The 14,200-nt window shown below is 41.2% G+C and overlaps 1 protein-coding gene across 2 annotated transcripts in view; it reads right to left on the bottom strand.

Annotated features, from left to right (window-relative positions):
- Nucleotides 1–13,993, bottom strand: part of AFAP1 (actin filament associated protein 1) — a 65,418-nt gene extending 51,425 nt beyond the window's left edge. For both annotated transcript variants that reach the window (XM_059817769.1, XM_059817770.1), the window contains exons 1-2: nucleotides 13,867–13,993; nucleotides 8,544–8,641 (exon numbers count right to left, since the gene is read on the bottom strand). In XM_059817769.1, the coding sequence (XP_059673752.1) occupies nucleotides 8,544–8,641; nucleotides 13,867–13,993 (225 nt within the window). The remainder of the gene's footprint in view (nucleotides 1–8,543; nucleotides 8,642–13,866) is intronic.
- Between the last annotated feature and the right edge of the window lie 207 nt (nucleotides 13,994–14,200).

Raw genomic sequence — 14,200 nt, 5'->3', positions numbered from 1 at the left:
TAGGGGCCTGAGGGTATGAAATCACTCTACACCCCAATGAAGACTTACACTACGTGGGAAATAGAAAGAAACACCTCCCTTTATGCAATGATTTAGGATGTGGAGATTTCCAGTGACTTTAGCAGAGACTGTCAGTGCACCCGTCCTGCAGGCAAGGGCTGCCAGCAATTCAAGGGCCATGCTCGCACGTGTGTTATTAGATCAACCACCAATTCGGATCCAGCCAGATCGTGGAGCCAGCTGCTACGTAACCCCTCAACACTGAAAGCAGCAACATGAGACTGGAAAAGTGGTCACACGTCGGTGATGCATAATAAAGCTATTCAGAAGCCAGCAGGCAAATGTGGGCTGTCAAGAAGAAACCTTGACACATGCACATACCATTTGCTTTGGAGCAAGCTTAGACCTGACCTCTGTACAACCCCACGGCATCCTCAGCCTGGGAGAGGGAACACATTTATGATCCCTTTCCCCACCTGTAAAAAAATGGATGTCCAGAAAGCAAAATGAATCAACAAACTGAATACCAATACAGCTGGCAAAATTACTGATGGCACATTTCAAGCAGGCTTCTTCATACCACTGTAAAGGCTGGAAATTGGGCACCAGTACTTGCCACACACTTGGTATGAAAGCGTTTAGATAACCTCAAAATTGCTAAGGTACTAAAAAGAAATCACCATTTATTGCCAGCTATTGAGGACCTGGACAGACCTTGGATTTATTCAGGACAAAAGCGCTGACTATGGGGGATGTTAAGACCATACTGAGCTGTGCAGGAGTGAAATACTAGCCTGAGCGTAGACAAGCAGAAGCTGAGAAGAAGAATTCATTTGACCTCAGCTCTGTATTCCAAAGTTATAAATTTCTCAGCTTGTCAGCTGGACCCTACAAAACCGGGAGCCAAATAACGTGAAAGAAGTCTAACGACTTCTCTTCTCAGCTTCTGAGCACATCTGACAAAAGACAGCAAACCAGACAGACGGACACTAAACTCAGCTTTTTGGAACAGAGTAATCCTGTCAGTCCCACCACAAGGTGGGTAACATGGCCGCATGACAGTCTGTTGGTATAGTCCCACCCAACCGCCGTTGAGTGTACCCAAGCAATTACAGCACACGCCTCTGGGACACCAGTGCTACCAGGAAAAAAAACAAAAGGAATTGCCCAAGAAATCAACAGCCAGAGTCAGACATGATGGGAGGCCCAGCAACCCCCAGCAATCCTATAAAGAGTTGAAGTGGGAACCCACCAGCTCCTACTGCACTGCTGAAGAGATGAGGGCAAGGAGGAAACGCCAGCAAAAGTGCCTACCAGGCAGAAGATGAGTGTAAGCACAAGTGAAGCTTTTCCTTAGGGTGATCCTGAACAGTGACTTGAGCAGGTTTAAGACTAAGAACAAAAGGTACACGCTTTGCACGCTGTCTTCCAGGGAGTGGAGGTACATCTGACACAGCCTAAGAGGGTGTCTACTGACTCAGGGGTGAATGCCTAATTAAAGGTATCTCTGGAAGAGTGCTTAGTATGTACAGTATAGTGACTACAAACAGATCACAGCCTCAGAAAGCACAGCCTGATGATGGGAAAAGGATCTGAACAGACTTGCTCTCATTTAAAGAATGAATCAGGGCGTACTATGGCTCCACAGTTTGATCTGAAGATTGTCTGGAGAGCATTTACACAAGAACCTCACCAGGAACTGAGTTACCATTTCACAAAATACAGCACACCTGAGTTCTGCTTAGATTAACATGATAACCCCTTTACCTAAGCAACAGGAAGATAAAGATGGCAATGAAGAGGACCAAATGCAAATGGTAAGAAACCAACACAATATATCGAGTGAGCAGAGAACCCAGTTGGTTCTTCCATCTCTCTGATGGCAATGTCAGCCTGCGGCAGAACCTAGGCATAAGCTTAACTCTCAGTTCTTGCCATTGTATTCAATTAAAATTTGAGACATTAAATAAAACTGAAAAGACTGGAGCACAGAATGCACCACTGAAAGGACAGTAGCTGGAAGGAGTTACACCCAAACTCTATGGAAGACAGAAGTGGAAATAAACTTCTGACTCCATGGAAGTAACAGAAGATCTAAGGAAATAATTAAAAAATGAAAAAGAATGAGCCATAAACAAAACCACAATATTTCTGTATCATTCAGATTTTATAATAGAAGATTATTACACAGCCAGTTGGAAGCATCACTCAGACAAAACAATAGAGTTGACTCATATCAAGCAAAGGGTCTGGGTGTACCAAGAAGAGAAATGGGTTTTAATTAATGCTGGGGAACACCTTCATGTATATTACATGAGAAAGATTAATCTGAATTTTAAGCAGCATGGGGCCCTCAGTCAGAGGTGGTTATTGTAACTGTGCTCAAAGAAGTGTCTGTATTCCCCAGCAAAGGCAAAATCACCTTCCTATTCCAGGAGTTAATAAGCTCATCCAGGTCCACAACATGACAGCGTGGTCATGACAAGGCAGTACGGTGAGAAAAGTGTGGGCAACACCATTTCTACCGGAACAATATTTTCTAAGGGCCTGAGCACTGCATCAAACAAAAACAAGAAAAGACTTTGGTACTTGCTGGCCTAATTCCCTTCCCATATGATTGTGCACAGCACGTTAATGAGGGTGTTTAGAAAAGTAAATAGCGTGGTTCCTAACTATCAGCACAAGGAGGGTGTTTTATGGACATTATCGCATAGAAACGAGAAACCAAAAATCTGAGGGACCATGTTATGAAAAATAGTGGGACAATAACTTATCAGACCTGTTGTATTATTAATTTAATAGCTTTCGTCTGTGGAGGTCAAAGTCAATCAGCATCTAGTAAAGGCAGAAAAAAGGGCATACAACTTCCCAATGATCATAGAAAGAATCTGGTAAAGCAGTTCAACCCTACTCTAAACCTGACCTGAGCTCATCCAGTTTAAATGCAAATTTCCAGCTCATTCTGGCAGCTGAGAAATGAAAAAAGCTTTGAAATACAGCTATGTGCATTGTTACAAGTGTATAATACAAGTGAACTGAGAAAGAAATTATTTTAACTCAAACTTTTCTGTGATACCATTTGCAAATGGGAAATAAATAACTAACAATAAGGCACCAACCCCGCCCAGGGGAAATGGGAATAGCAACTACAGTGTCCTGCAAGACATGACCAACAAAAAATGGGCTGCAAACACCTCTTTGTCCTAATCCTTATGCAATCATGTATGATGACCGAAAGTATTCCACAACCAACCACACCATGTTGAGAATACTCTGCTGTTCTGCTCACTCGTGATTGAACTAGAACATGAACCTACAGCAGGTGCATAGGAGAAATACTGATATAGTTCAATAGAGTTAAATTACAGCTCAAAATGAAACTGATAGAGCCTTTCTTATATGCAATGGAGTGAAATGAAGCCTGAGAGGAATATGATTGCGATTTTAAAGGGTATCTGAGGCACAGTTAGCAAGGTGGGGAAAAAAGCTACTTAAACACAAAGACAAAGGCTGGCAATGAACACTGGGATAGTGGAACAGCCCTTCAAACGGACTGGGTTAAAGAAACCTAAATGCTAGTAAATAGATTTTGCTAAGTTTATGAAAGGGTTAATATTTTATAATTGCCTGCAGTAGGAGTGGCTGCACTGAATAATCAAAAAGGCCCCTATAGTTGTTCCTTCATTATGGAAGAACTTGTTGAGATTTGTTCAAACTGAAGCTATTAGCCAGCTCTGAATGAAACAATTGAATTTTTGTTGAATTTACTTTTGTTGCTTTTAAAAATTTTCTGCAAGGAGAAAAACTCCAAGGCTAATACTATCTCAAGATTATCTTTTAAGAAGAACAGAGAATAACAACTGCTTTTCAGTGTTGGAAGAAAAAGCAAGATGAAATAAGGATTCATAGGTACCCACCTGGCACATGAGCCCCTTGCTTTGGTTATGGCACTAGTCTCACTGCACATTTTAGAAGAAGCTTTAAGACCGGCACTTTTTTGGTTGTTGTTCAAAGAATGATTAATGTAATTGGTGATGTATCACCTCAGAAATCCTTTTGATTTCAGGATGATTTTTTTCTTCTCCAAGGACACTGTCTCCTTTCGGCATTTTCTAATAAATATCTAAGAGTATATCTGACAGGCAGCCAGATAAAGGGAGGCTGTCAAATTGCTTCTCCTCAATAGGAAACCCATTTATATGAAACACTCCCACAGAGTGACTGTGTACATTGCAGGAAAGGGTTGGAGGAAGATGACCTCTCCTTTTGATTTATACCTACAGGGGTTCTGGCATCTTACTGGACGCTTGTTGCGGTTAAATAATTATTAAATTGTCAATATTCCAAGAAAAATAAAACATTTACTCAATTTTTCTGTGAAAATCATGCAAAATAGCTAAGTGTGCTATTTGTATTTGATTTTGTTGGACTGCACAGTGCATTGAAATCACTGACTGTTAGATGTAATATGACAACCAAGTTCTTGGAGGCTAGAAGTATTCTGTCACTGTCATGCTGTGGATAATTTATGCCAGTAATCCTCAGGCGCATCCGAGCAGCACGACACACTGGATCTTATTCTATTGCCTCAGTGGAAAACGTGGTGATAGCGCAATGATGGGATCCCAGGTGTTAAACCACCAGCAGCACTGTGAGGTACACAGAGCATTGCCTCTGCTATTCCTCCAAACCCATCATCTAGCACTGCTTCTTGCCTGCCAAGCGCGGGGAAGTATCACGAACGTGGCAGCTGTACATCAGCATGGATGGAGAGAGCAGGCTGAAAGACACGAGCCCTCGCAGTAAGCAGGTTCAAGAGGGGCGAACCAATATGACTCTCTTTCAAACACGGTGATCTCCTCCTGTGCTGCTGACCCAGGCAAAGCTTCCCTAGCTGCTGGCACTGTATTCAGCATAGCAAGGACATATTAAGGCACCCAAGCAAGTGGTGTTTCAGTTCTGCAGGAGGACTCTGAGCTGCCCTTAAGCTCACATCCTCTATCTGCAGGTTTTTACTTTGCCGGCCGTCTGAAGGAGCTGTATGCACAGGCTAAAGCAAGCGAGGATTTGTGCTTTCTAAGCCTGACAGAAAGTCTGCTAGACCAGATGTATGCAAGAGAATGTATACAGAAAAAGAGAATTGCTAAGAGATCGTGTGCGTAGTGATTCACTTTATTCAAGTATACGCAAGGTCCAACTTTGTCCCTCGATTTTAAGACCTGGTCCAAAGCCCACTGCATCCAGGAAAACTCTCTGTGTTTTAATAACTGGAGACTTCATATAAACTATTAACAGCATGTCTCTAAATAAAATTAATTTTATACGCTTTGTTCATCTGATACAAGATTTGGCCTGAGCAAATATGCAGGTCTATTTACAGATTTACAAAGGAAACCTTGCACAGCACCTGCCCACACATAGTTCTGGCTCCTGGCACTACTTTAAGGAGTATTGAATTCCTTCCCACCCACACATCTTTACATAAGTAAAAGCTTAAACATAAATTCAGACTAAACATTTTTGAATGCAGAATCCCTTGAGTGCCGTAAAAAGAAACAGTGGTGTAAATGAAACCTTAATTTCCATCATGCTCAATAACTGATGTGCTAAAAACATAGATTTTAAAACAGTGCAGAGTTTATTTAAAGTTATTGATTCCCACTTCCAGTAAATTCCTGTGTTCCAGCGGCACACTGTGTTTCCACTGGAGGCTGAGACCACCACTAGATGTTTTTCAGCAAGTGGAAAAAGTTTCTATCCTTAATGGCTGACAAAAAGGGGTGCCATACAATACGACTTCCAACTTGCCATGTGAAGAAGGGCAATCTGGAGCAGAATTTACTAGCCTCTGGTGGGTCCAGGGGATTTCTTCCACTCGACTACGAAAGCATGGTCTATGAAAAGCGGCTAGGAAAGGTAGCTCAGTTATTTGTGTCACCGAGCAAATTAATTATGTACAGTTTTTATGGAGACTGGCATCATCAGCAACAAATTTTTAAGAGTCCATTGATTCAGGGTAAGTTGAAAATCACCATGCAGGAGCATTAATGAAAGGGAAAACCAGATCTTAGCCAGTGTCACTGATGTCCAGCCTGGTGTAAAAAGAAAGATAATATGACAGTCTCTGACCATATCTAATAATAATGAGGGGCTAACAACGAGGCATCTAATAGAGAAAGGTTTCCAAAAAACAGCTAATGATCAATTCCATTAGTTCAACATGACTCCAGGAGACATCTCTGAACAGTCAGACTGGGGTCTGAGCTTGCCCCGGTGTTCAAAGGTCAAAACGCTGATGGTTTTGTCCTTCCCTCCTGACTCCACCTGGTCTTTTGCAGGACAGCAGCAGCCTGTCATCTTTTTCACAAATTACGATGTGCTACTGTCTTAAAATAGCACAACTCATAACCCGTATTTGGATAAGGCAGGACAAGGAGAGGCCTGGGACATTTCCTGGCTGATCTCGAAGTGGTACTGACACCAGAAACGGAGGCAAAAACCACCACTGCCTGACAGCAGCAACAGAATTGCAGAAAAATTGGCAAAAATCAGCTTCCGCCACTATGGAAAAACCAGCTCAGCTTCATCACTTCAGCGAGATTAAAGCGTCTGCAGCGTTACGGGCAGGTCAGAGGGGAGGGCCATGTTCAAACTCCAGTTTGCCAGGCTCAACATGGGAAGACCGCACTCCAGACCAGCCAGCTCTAACTGTGTCAACTTCCATGGTAATTCCCACTGTATCTCAGAGAAATATTTTTGTTACTCCAAAATCCAAACTGAACTACTGCAAAAACCAGTGTTGACCTCCTGGACCTAGTTCATACTTCACACCATTTCACTTGCTGCAGCTGTACCAACTTTAAGGGAATTTACACATTAGTATAGGAGAAAGGAAAAGTAGGTCAGTTGTCTTTAGAAAAACAACTTGAGTCTTCAGAGCCAATTTATTAAACTGAACCTATATAAATATGAAAGAACGAGGATCTCAACTGGCTTCAGTTTATGAAGGTAGCACCTGAAGTCTGCATTTCAAAGGCATGCGCATTTTGCATAATTTTCCTGCTTCTCATCAACCCCTTCACTTGTAATTTATGCTATACGCATCTTGAATTAAAGAAAAATAATTAATTATTTTCAGGTACTGTTAACCATGAAATGGATTCTCCAGGTTTCACTGCATGTTAATAAGACCACTTTTGCATCCATTCAAAACTATGCATAATTATTTTATAGCATCTGTTTTAGTTCAGTTTTGCTACAGTATACATACCAACTCTGGATATGAATGTTTCTAGCATAAACAGTCTCCTCCTAGAATGATTTCAGTGTATCTCATTACATTAGGTAGAATTAAAATTAAAAAAAATAATCTTGTTCAGGTCACAAACCAAAAGCTGGCAGCACTTAGGGAGAAACTATGATTAAGATAGTCTACATAATACATGTTTGTTGGGTTTTTTTTACTTTGTTCTGTGGTACATGGCATTATTCACCATCAATTAAAGGTTATTATGAAAGGCTGGCCGAGAGTTTGATCTGATAAATTAGTTCTTATGTTCATAAGACGCTACTGGCTTATATATCTCTTTGAACTGGGTATAAATGCGATAACAGAGTAACAGACTAAATGAAGCAGAACATCAGTCATCCAGTTGTTTTGCCCCCGTAAGCTGCATCTGTATTTCCTGCTTCAGCCAATGAACACGGGAGTCCATGGATTGCCCTTACCACCATGCACGAAATTTTCCAGAAATGAATAAAAAGGTGGATAATTTATCAGTATTAGGGCTAAGACTGTGTTCACCTTTCAACTGGCTAAACCATGAGTTGTTTATGCTTCTCTAAAAAAAATGTTGAAAATGTTTTCTTCAAATATACTGTAAAGTCAGTAACAGAGGAGCATAAAAACTTGTTTGTAGTTTGTTCTGTAACAAGACAGCTGCTCCCAACTGGAAGAATTGAATTACAGACCTCAGTCAGTATCTTTGCTATAAACATTTCCAAGAACATACACTTCTACTTGTTCTGCAGGGAATTTCCTACCCCGAGACTAAGCACAGAAAGGCACTAAAGACTTTATAAAAAAGGATGTATTCTTCCTTCATTTTAAAACTCTGTACTTTCTTTTCCCAGCTATCAAGAGGCATTCTTCTCATGAGGCTTGTTCCAGGGAAAGCAGATCCTTAAAACCGTAAGAAACTGCTGGGACCTGTGGGCTTGGCCAGGCCAAGCTCCAACACAAGGCAGGTCAGCCTTGGAAGTTAAGATTAAGTTGCTCAGGCTTTTGCCACTTGAATTCTGAAAATCGCCAAAGATTGCAATTCCACAGCCTTTGCAGGTGACCTGTTCCCGGGCTTATTTCACCATAGGGAATTTTTTGCTTTCTCTTCTGCAAATTGAACCCAATTCCCTGAACCAGAGCGGAGCTGGGAGGAATAAGCATTTCCCTGGACCTGCAGGCTCCCCTTGTAACCACTTCTGTTAGTGCTCATCACAAATATATTCTATCTTATATATATTTATATATTTAAATTAACACTCACCAGCCACTGCTGAGGTATTTCTGGCAGAGGCATTTGAGGAGGTGCTGGCAAACTGTTGGCAACTTCTTGCTTCTGTACATGTTCTTTTATTTCAAAACCTGTGGAAGGGCAACACACATCGCTTAACACTTCAGTGGATGCAAATGGGACATTTTTTCCACACGTGGACACCATGTCTGACTGTCATACACTGCAATCTGGCACGTGGTGCTGCTCACAACCTACCTCCCAAGCGCAGTTACTGAGACAGGACTGGAAGAATGCTGGGAATTCAGGAATTTAATCAAGCAGAACAAACACATACTTACTCTATATGATAATGACATATATGCTATTTGGATCAACAAATACCAGACACAGAAAAAATTTACAGGAAATCACTCTGAACTGCCTATCCATCTGGAACTGAAAGACTTGAACAGCTACAATTCAAACACGTTGCCAGGCGTCTACCATACAGATAAAACCACTTATGGGGGTAGATACCACACTTGCGAACGTCTCCATGGCACCATACAGGGAATAAAACATGCTCAGCCCGTGGGCAGTACGTGGCTGGCTGCCTTTTACCAGCAGAGACGAGCAACAGTTGTTCCCATGGCACATTTTGGATGGGCAAGGCCATCATGTAGATATGAATCCAAAACCACCTTTCATGCCAAAAGAGTGGGGAAGAGGGCAGAAGAAGAGACCCTGACTCTCTCCCTCCCCTGCAGCAGTGGTGGCAGTGCCCACGTACCCTGGGCTCCCTCCTGCCACCACCATCTCTGAACATGGGGCCGTGGTGCGAGTCTGCACAAGTCCTGGAAGATGCAGGATGCTACACCACCCCAACACGGAGCACACTGCTGCTGGGGGTGGACATAGCCCTAAAAAACTCACCATTAACCGAACCACACACTGCACATGTTTTCTCACTCTTTCCTTCTTCCTCTCATTTTCTTTAAACAATCCCATGGTTTTCCAGGTGAATTTGAAAAGGGAAAAGGAGCTGAATGTAAAAGCTGCTTTGAGGGTCCTTTGTATCACTATTGCAGCTCCCTCCCAGGGGGAAAGAGGAGTGACCCACTCATTCTGAGTTTCTGCTACAATAATTTAAATCCCAGTTGAACTCACTTCATAGGAACATGATATCGTTTATTTTTCTAAATATCAAAAGGGGGATTAGGGTGCATCTCCTCAATGTTCTGGCAAAAATTCAGTCAATGGATTGTACCCTGCTTACCCCTAGGCTGAATTTAGCTCCTAGTGCTTAGTTTAGTTTTTAAAATATATATTTACATAGTCAAATGGATGTCTTTTGGTAAAGATCATATAATTCTCAATAATGTAATCAATGATGAAATGTTTCTTGTCATAATAACCCAGTCCCACTGGCTGTGAAGTCATGGATTGTAAAACAACACTAATAAAATAAACTGGCTCTAAGGGCCCAGATTCTTCTTTCCTCCCACAAATCAAGAGGGGGATTAGTCTTGGGAAACATTCACTTTTTTTTTTTTCCCAGTATAACTTTCACTTGTTCCTCTTTATGTAGGATGAATCCATATTATGACTGCTATCCATATCTAAGTCTCCCATGCTTTCCATAACAACCAAAAGTCAAATATGAAGGGATTTTTACTGAAAAAAAAAAAGTATTCCAAGTGAATTCTATTGACTCTGCAAAACTAGTTTTTCCCCAGTTTTAAACTATGTGTGTTAAGCAAGAACCTGCTCTAACATTCATTTTCTTCTACCAAATTACACAGCAAAGTCAGCATTTTAGGTTTATGGCATCAGGTCCCTTTAAGAAAAACAGGCAATGTTGACAGTCACATTAAATGCCTAAATCCACCAACAGTTCTTACTCCAAAATAAACTGTTTTGTATCTTTGTTTTTTAGAAGAAGGTCTGAGTTTCAGAAGGAAATGCCAAGTGTTTTGTTCAGACCTACAATCCACTGGGCATGCCAAGGCTCAGGAAGAAAAATAAAGTTTATAGTTTTGCCAGCTATTCAGAGTAACCACTGGTTTGGATGTGGGGCAGGTCGAGGCCAGGCAGCTACGACCTGAAGAATACATCTGCCTGGCCCAGTTCTTTCTGGCTGATAGATATTAAATGAAGAGAACAGTGTGCATTTGGGAGATGCAACAAAACAAGGCAAAAGATTTCTAAAGAATTCCCCAAGTAAGAAGTTACTGAGTTTAAAGTGTTTTACTAAAAGCCAACCAGCCCATTATAATAATTTCCACACCTTTACAAAGAAAAACATAATTGTTCATTTCCAGATGTTATAAAGAACCTAGCCAGTTCCCAGTTGCACAGATCCTTCATTACCGGTCCCCACTGATCTTAAATGGTTTGCTCCAGCAATCGAAATATCCTGTTGGATTCACACAGTTGGTTTTTGCAAATGCATATAAAGAGTCTGAACTCAGCATAGTCCTCAGGCCTCTTAAACCGTGCCAGTGACCCAAGAGCTCTCGTGGAGTTATGTGGGTGGAGTAAAACAGAGTTTGTTTTGAAAAACAGACTCCGAATGACAGTTCAGCTTAGTTACAGAGTACTGTGGCTTTATGCATCTTTTATCGCTTTTAATTTTAATGAAGAGATGAATAGTTTCAAAGGGATGGGAGTACTGAATGTTACAACTGATAAAAAAAGCAGCAGGGTCAGCTCCAGTAAAGTACATGACTCCCCGGGTAGTTTCACACACACTCGAAGCCAGCACGGGATGGCAGAGCTCCCAAGGAGGCAGCTCCGCTCCTTCCCTGCCTTCTTCCTCTCCCTGCACCAACCTCTCCTTTGTGCCAGCGTAAGCATGTGTATGGCCCCAGGTTGAACCAGACCAGGGAAGTGACATTGGTTAGGACTAAACCAGCAAGAAAAAGCAAATAATGCTTGTGCTAGCAGAAAGGAAGATGCAATACATGATGAGCAAGAGTAAGTGGCTTGGGGAGAGAAACAGGATGCTTTTTTTAGAGGCCATGCTGGCTTAAACGCTATTTAAACTGCAGTTCCGTAGAGTTTATAGACACATAAAGCATAGCCCTGTGACCTCTTGCTTAACTGAACTATGGGATTTCCTTGAATTAATTCTTGTTTGAACTAGAGCATATCTTTTAGCAAAATACTCTATCTTGATAAAATGCCAGCAATGGCATGCAGACCTTACGAAGTTCTTCCATTAGTTCGTAACTTCAGTGCTCAAAACATGTGCTTTATTTCCACTTCAAAACAAACATTCCGCCACTGAGCACTGCTTTTTGTTGTGTAAGTCTAAGAGCTCATTCTCAGTCATTCCTTTCCTACTTCAAGTTTAATTATGATACCTTATTTTGGATAATTTGAAGGCATATTTCTGAATCCTTTAATCATTTTCATGTCTTTTCTTTGAAATGTCTAAATTTTATCTCCTTGAATGTAGGCTCTAGAAGCGGGTATAATGTTTCAGTAACAACTGCACTGAACTAAGCTCCACCACTTAACATATAGATCTTGTATGGATCTTGTTAATGGATGGATCCAGTAATAGGGTGTAAGGATCTTGTTATAGATGCTGTATCAGGCTTTAAAACCTACACAGTAGGTGCTGAAAGGTAGAAAGCTACAGTCCTTGAGCCTTTTTATCCTTGGCCACATCTATAGTCATAAATTAAACATGCCTGGGAAGAGAAATTGCTCTGGTATGGAGAAACTGATATCCATACGGTTAAAATCTGTCACCCCTCAAAACCGGGGTGGAGGGTGATGATTTTGAACTGTCTGTTGGGAATAGACCTTTGCCTGTGCTAACTCCCAAATCATGCCTAGGAACTGATGGAGGAGATGAATCAGCTCAGGCCAAACCCATGCCAAGGACCACTCGGTAATTTAACAGCATAAATAATTGAGTTTCAGGGTCCAGAAACATACCCAGCACTGTTTAATTTACTAGTAGAGCTGTATCTTTTGTGTCTTGAAACACCATCCACAATCCAGAAGGAAAGGATATGACAACCCTTCCCTGTGTTTGCAAAGTTGGCAACAGAATGTTGTCCGACTTCTTGAGGAAGTCAAATGTTTTTCTTAATAAACCTAGTTGAAAAGATTACAAGAAGAACATGCAGTGTCAGATCAGCATTGCTGAGGTTATTTTGAACTCCTATAAAATACAGCTGTTTCTAAACATATCAAATTGCAGGTTCTCCCCTGCAGATTTTGGTTTTGGGGAGTTTGATGTATTTTGATTGGCTTCTGGAGCATGAAGCCTCCTTCCACAACACGTGAAATTGGTGCCTGCCTCCTTCTCTCAGGAGGAAAGTAAAAATAGTGATGAGTCTTTAGGAATGTCAAAACTGAAAGGAGGACAATCATTATTTTCAAGTTGATCTCCTTGGACTTGAATCCTGTGGCAAAAATGGTTTCTTTACTGAAAGGGGGAAACACTGCATCAAACAAGACTGTATTTTTTTAGCACTGGAGAAGAAACAAATCATGAGAAACACAACTGCTCACAATGTGGCATTTTTCTTCAACATATTCTGGTATTTTTAAAAAATCTAAACACTGAGGGTTTACACTGACAGTATTTCTGTCAAATGTAGGACAGACAGAGGTCTTACAGCCCAGATACCACTTCATACAGAAAGGTGCTGTAAGGAAATATAAGAGTACTGTTAGAAAAAATAGTGAGGAATATTCTTCGTATAAGCTCTGTGGACAGGTTGCTGTACACAGTGAATCATTTATATTGCATTCAGTTCTATAATCTTGATGGAGACAAAAATGATTGTGCAATCAAAATGGTTTTAGTTAGGAAAAAAGGGGAAAGCGAATATTACCTTAATTGCAAAATGCAAAGCAAACATGCTGACAGCCGTCTCCTAGCTCTGGCTTGGCACTCCTGTATCAGCCATGCACCAACTCAATTATCAAGCCTTTTGATAGATTTGGGTTATTTGACAGAGATGCAGCATGCAGCACCCACGCACCTCTAAAATGCTGCTGTGGCCAGCACTCCCTGCCGCAGTATTACTTTTCCATCAAAACTCACAAATAGCATTGCTGCCACAAATAAAATGAAGTATCTACTATATCAGGAGAAGTGAAAACATTCTATCTAGCACATCATTTTGTGGCTGGATTCACCCATGTGCACCCAAGATACTTCCAGTATGCCTTTTGCTGTATTTTATTGCTGAACATGAAGGAAAGCATTCAGGAAAGTTACACTTTGGCTTCACCCCGTCTTTCTGTCTTGCTTCAATTTAGGGCTTGTCTTTAGCCCTTAAAGCTATTTCACTGAGCACAGACTTATTCTGTGCATTCTGCGAGCGAGAAAACCCACCCTGACACTGACCTTTTGATGACTGTATCCTCAGGAGAATGTTAGTTATTACCGCCTTCTTCTCCCTGACAGTGGAAGTTAGATATTCATGGTCCAGAAGTTCAAGAAACAGGCGCAGCTCAACTATTAACTCTTCCATGGCTGAAAGACAAAAAAAAGAGAATTACTTCTCTAAAAAGTCCCATTAGGAAAAAGGCAGAGTTAATTCTCATTTATTCACATTCCTAGTTATTTTCTAGCATTTCTTAAAAATGTGTGGTCCTCCCTGCTGGAAACAGACTGCATTCATTAGTAAAACCATCAGCGAGGACTCCTGGCACTTGTAGCAGTTACCTCGAAATTGATG

This window comes from Gavia stellata, chromosome 5 (genome assembly GCF_030936135.1).
Source record: "Gavia stellata isolate bGavSte3 chromosome 5, bGavSte3.hap2, whole genome shotgun sequence".
NCBI lineage: Eukaryota > Metazoa > Chordata > Aves > Gaviiformes > Gaviidae > Gavia > Gavia stellata.
This window is presented reverse-complemented; position numbering and strand designations above follow the sequence as displayed.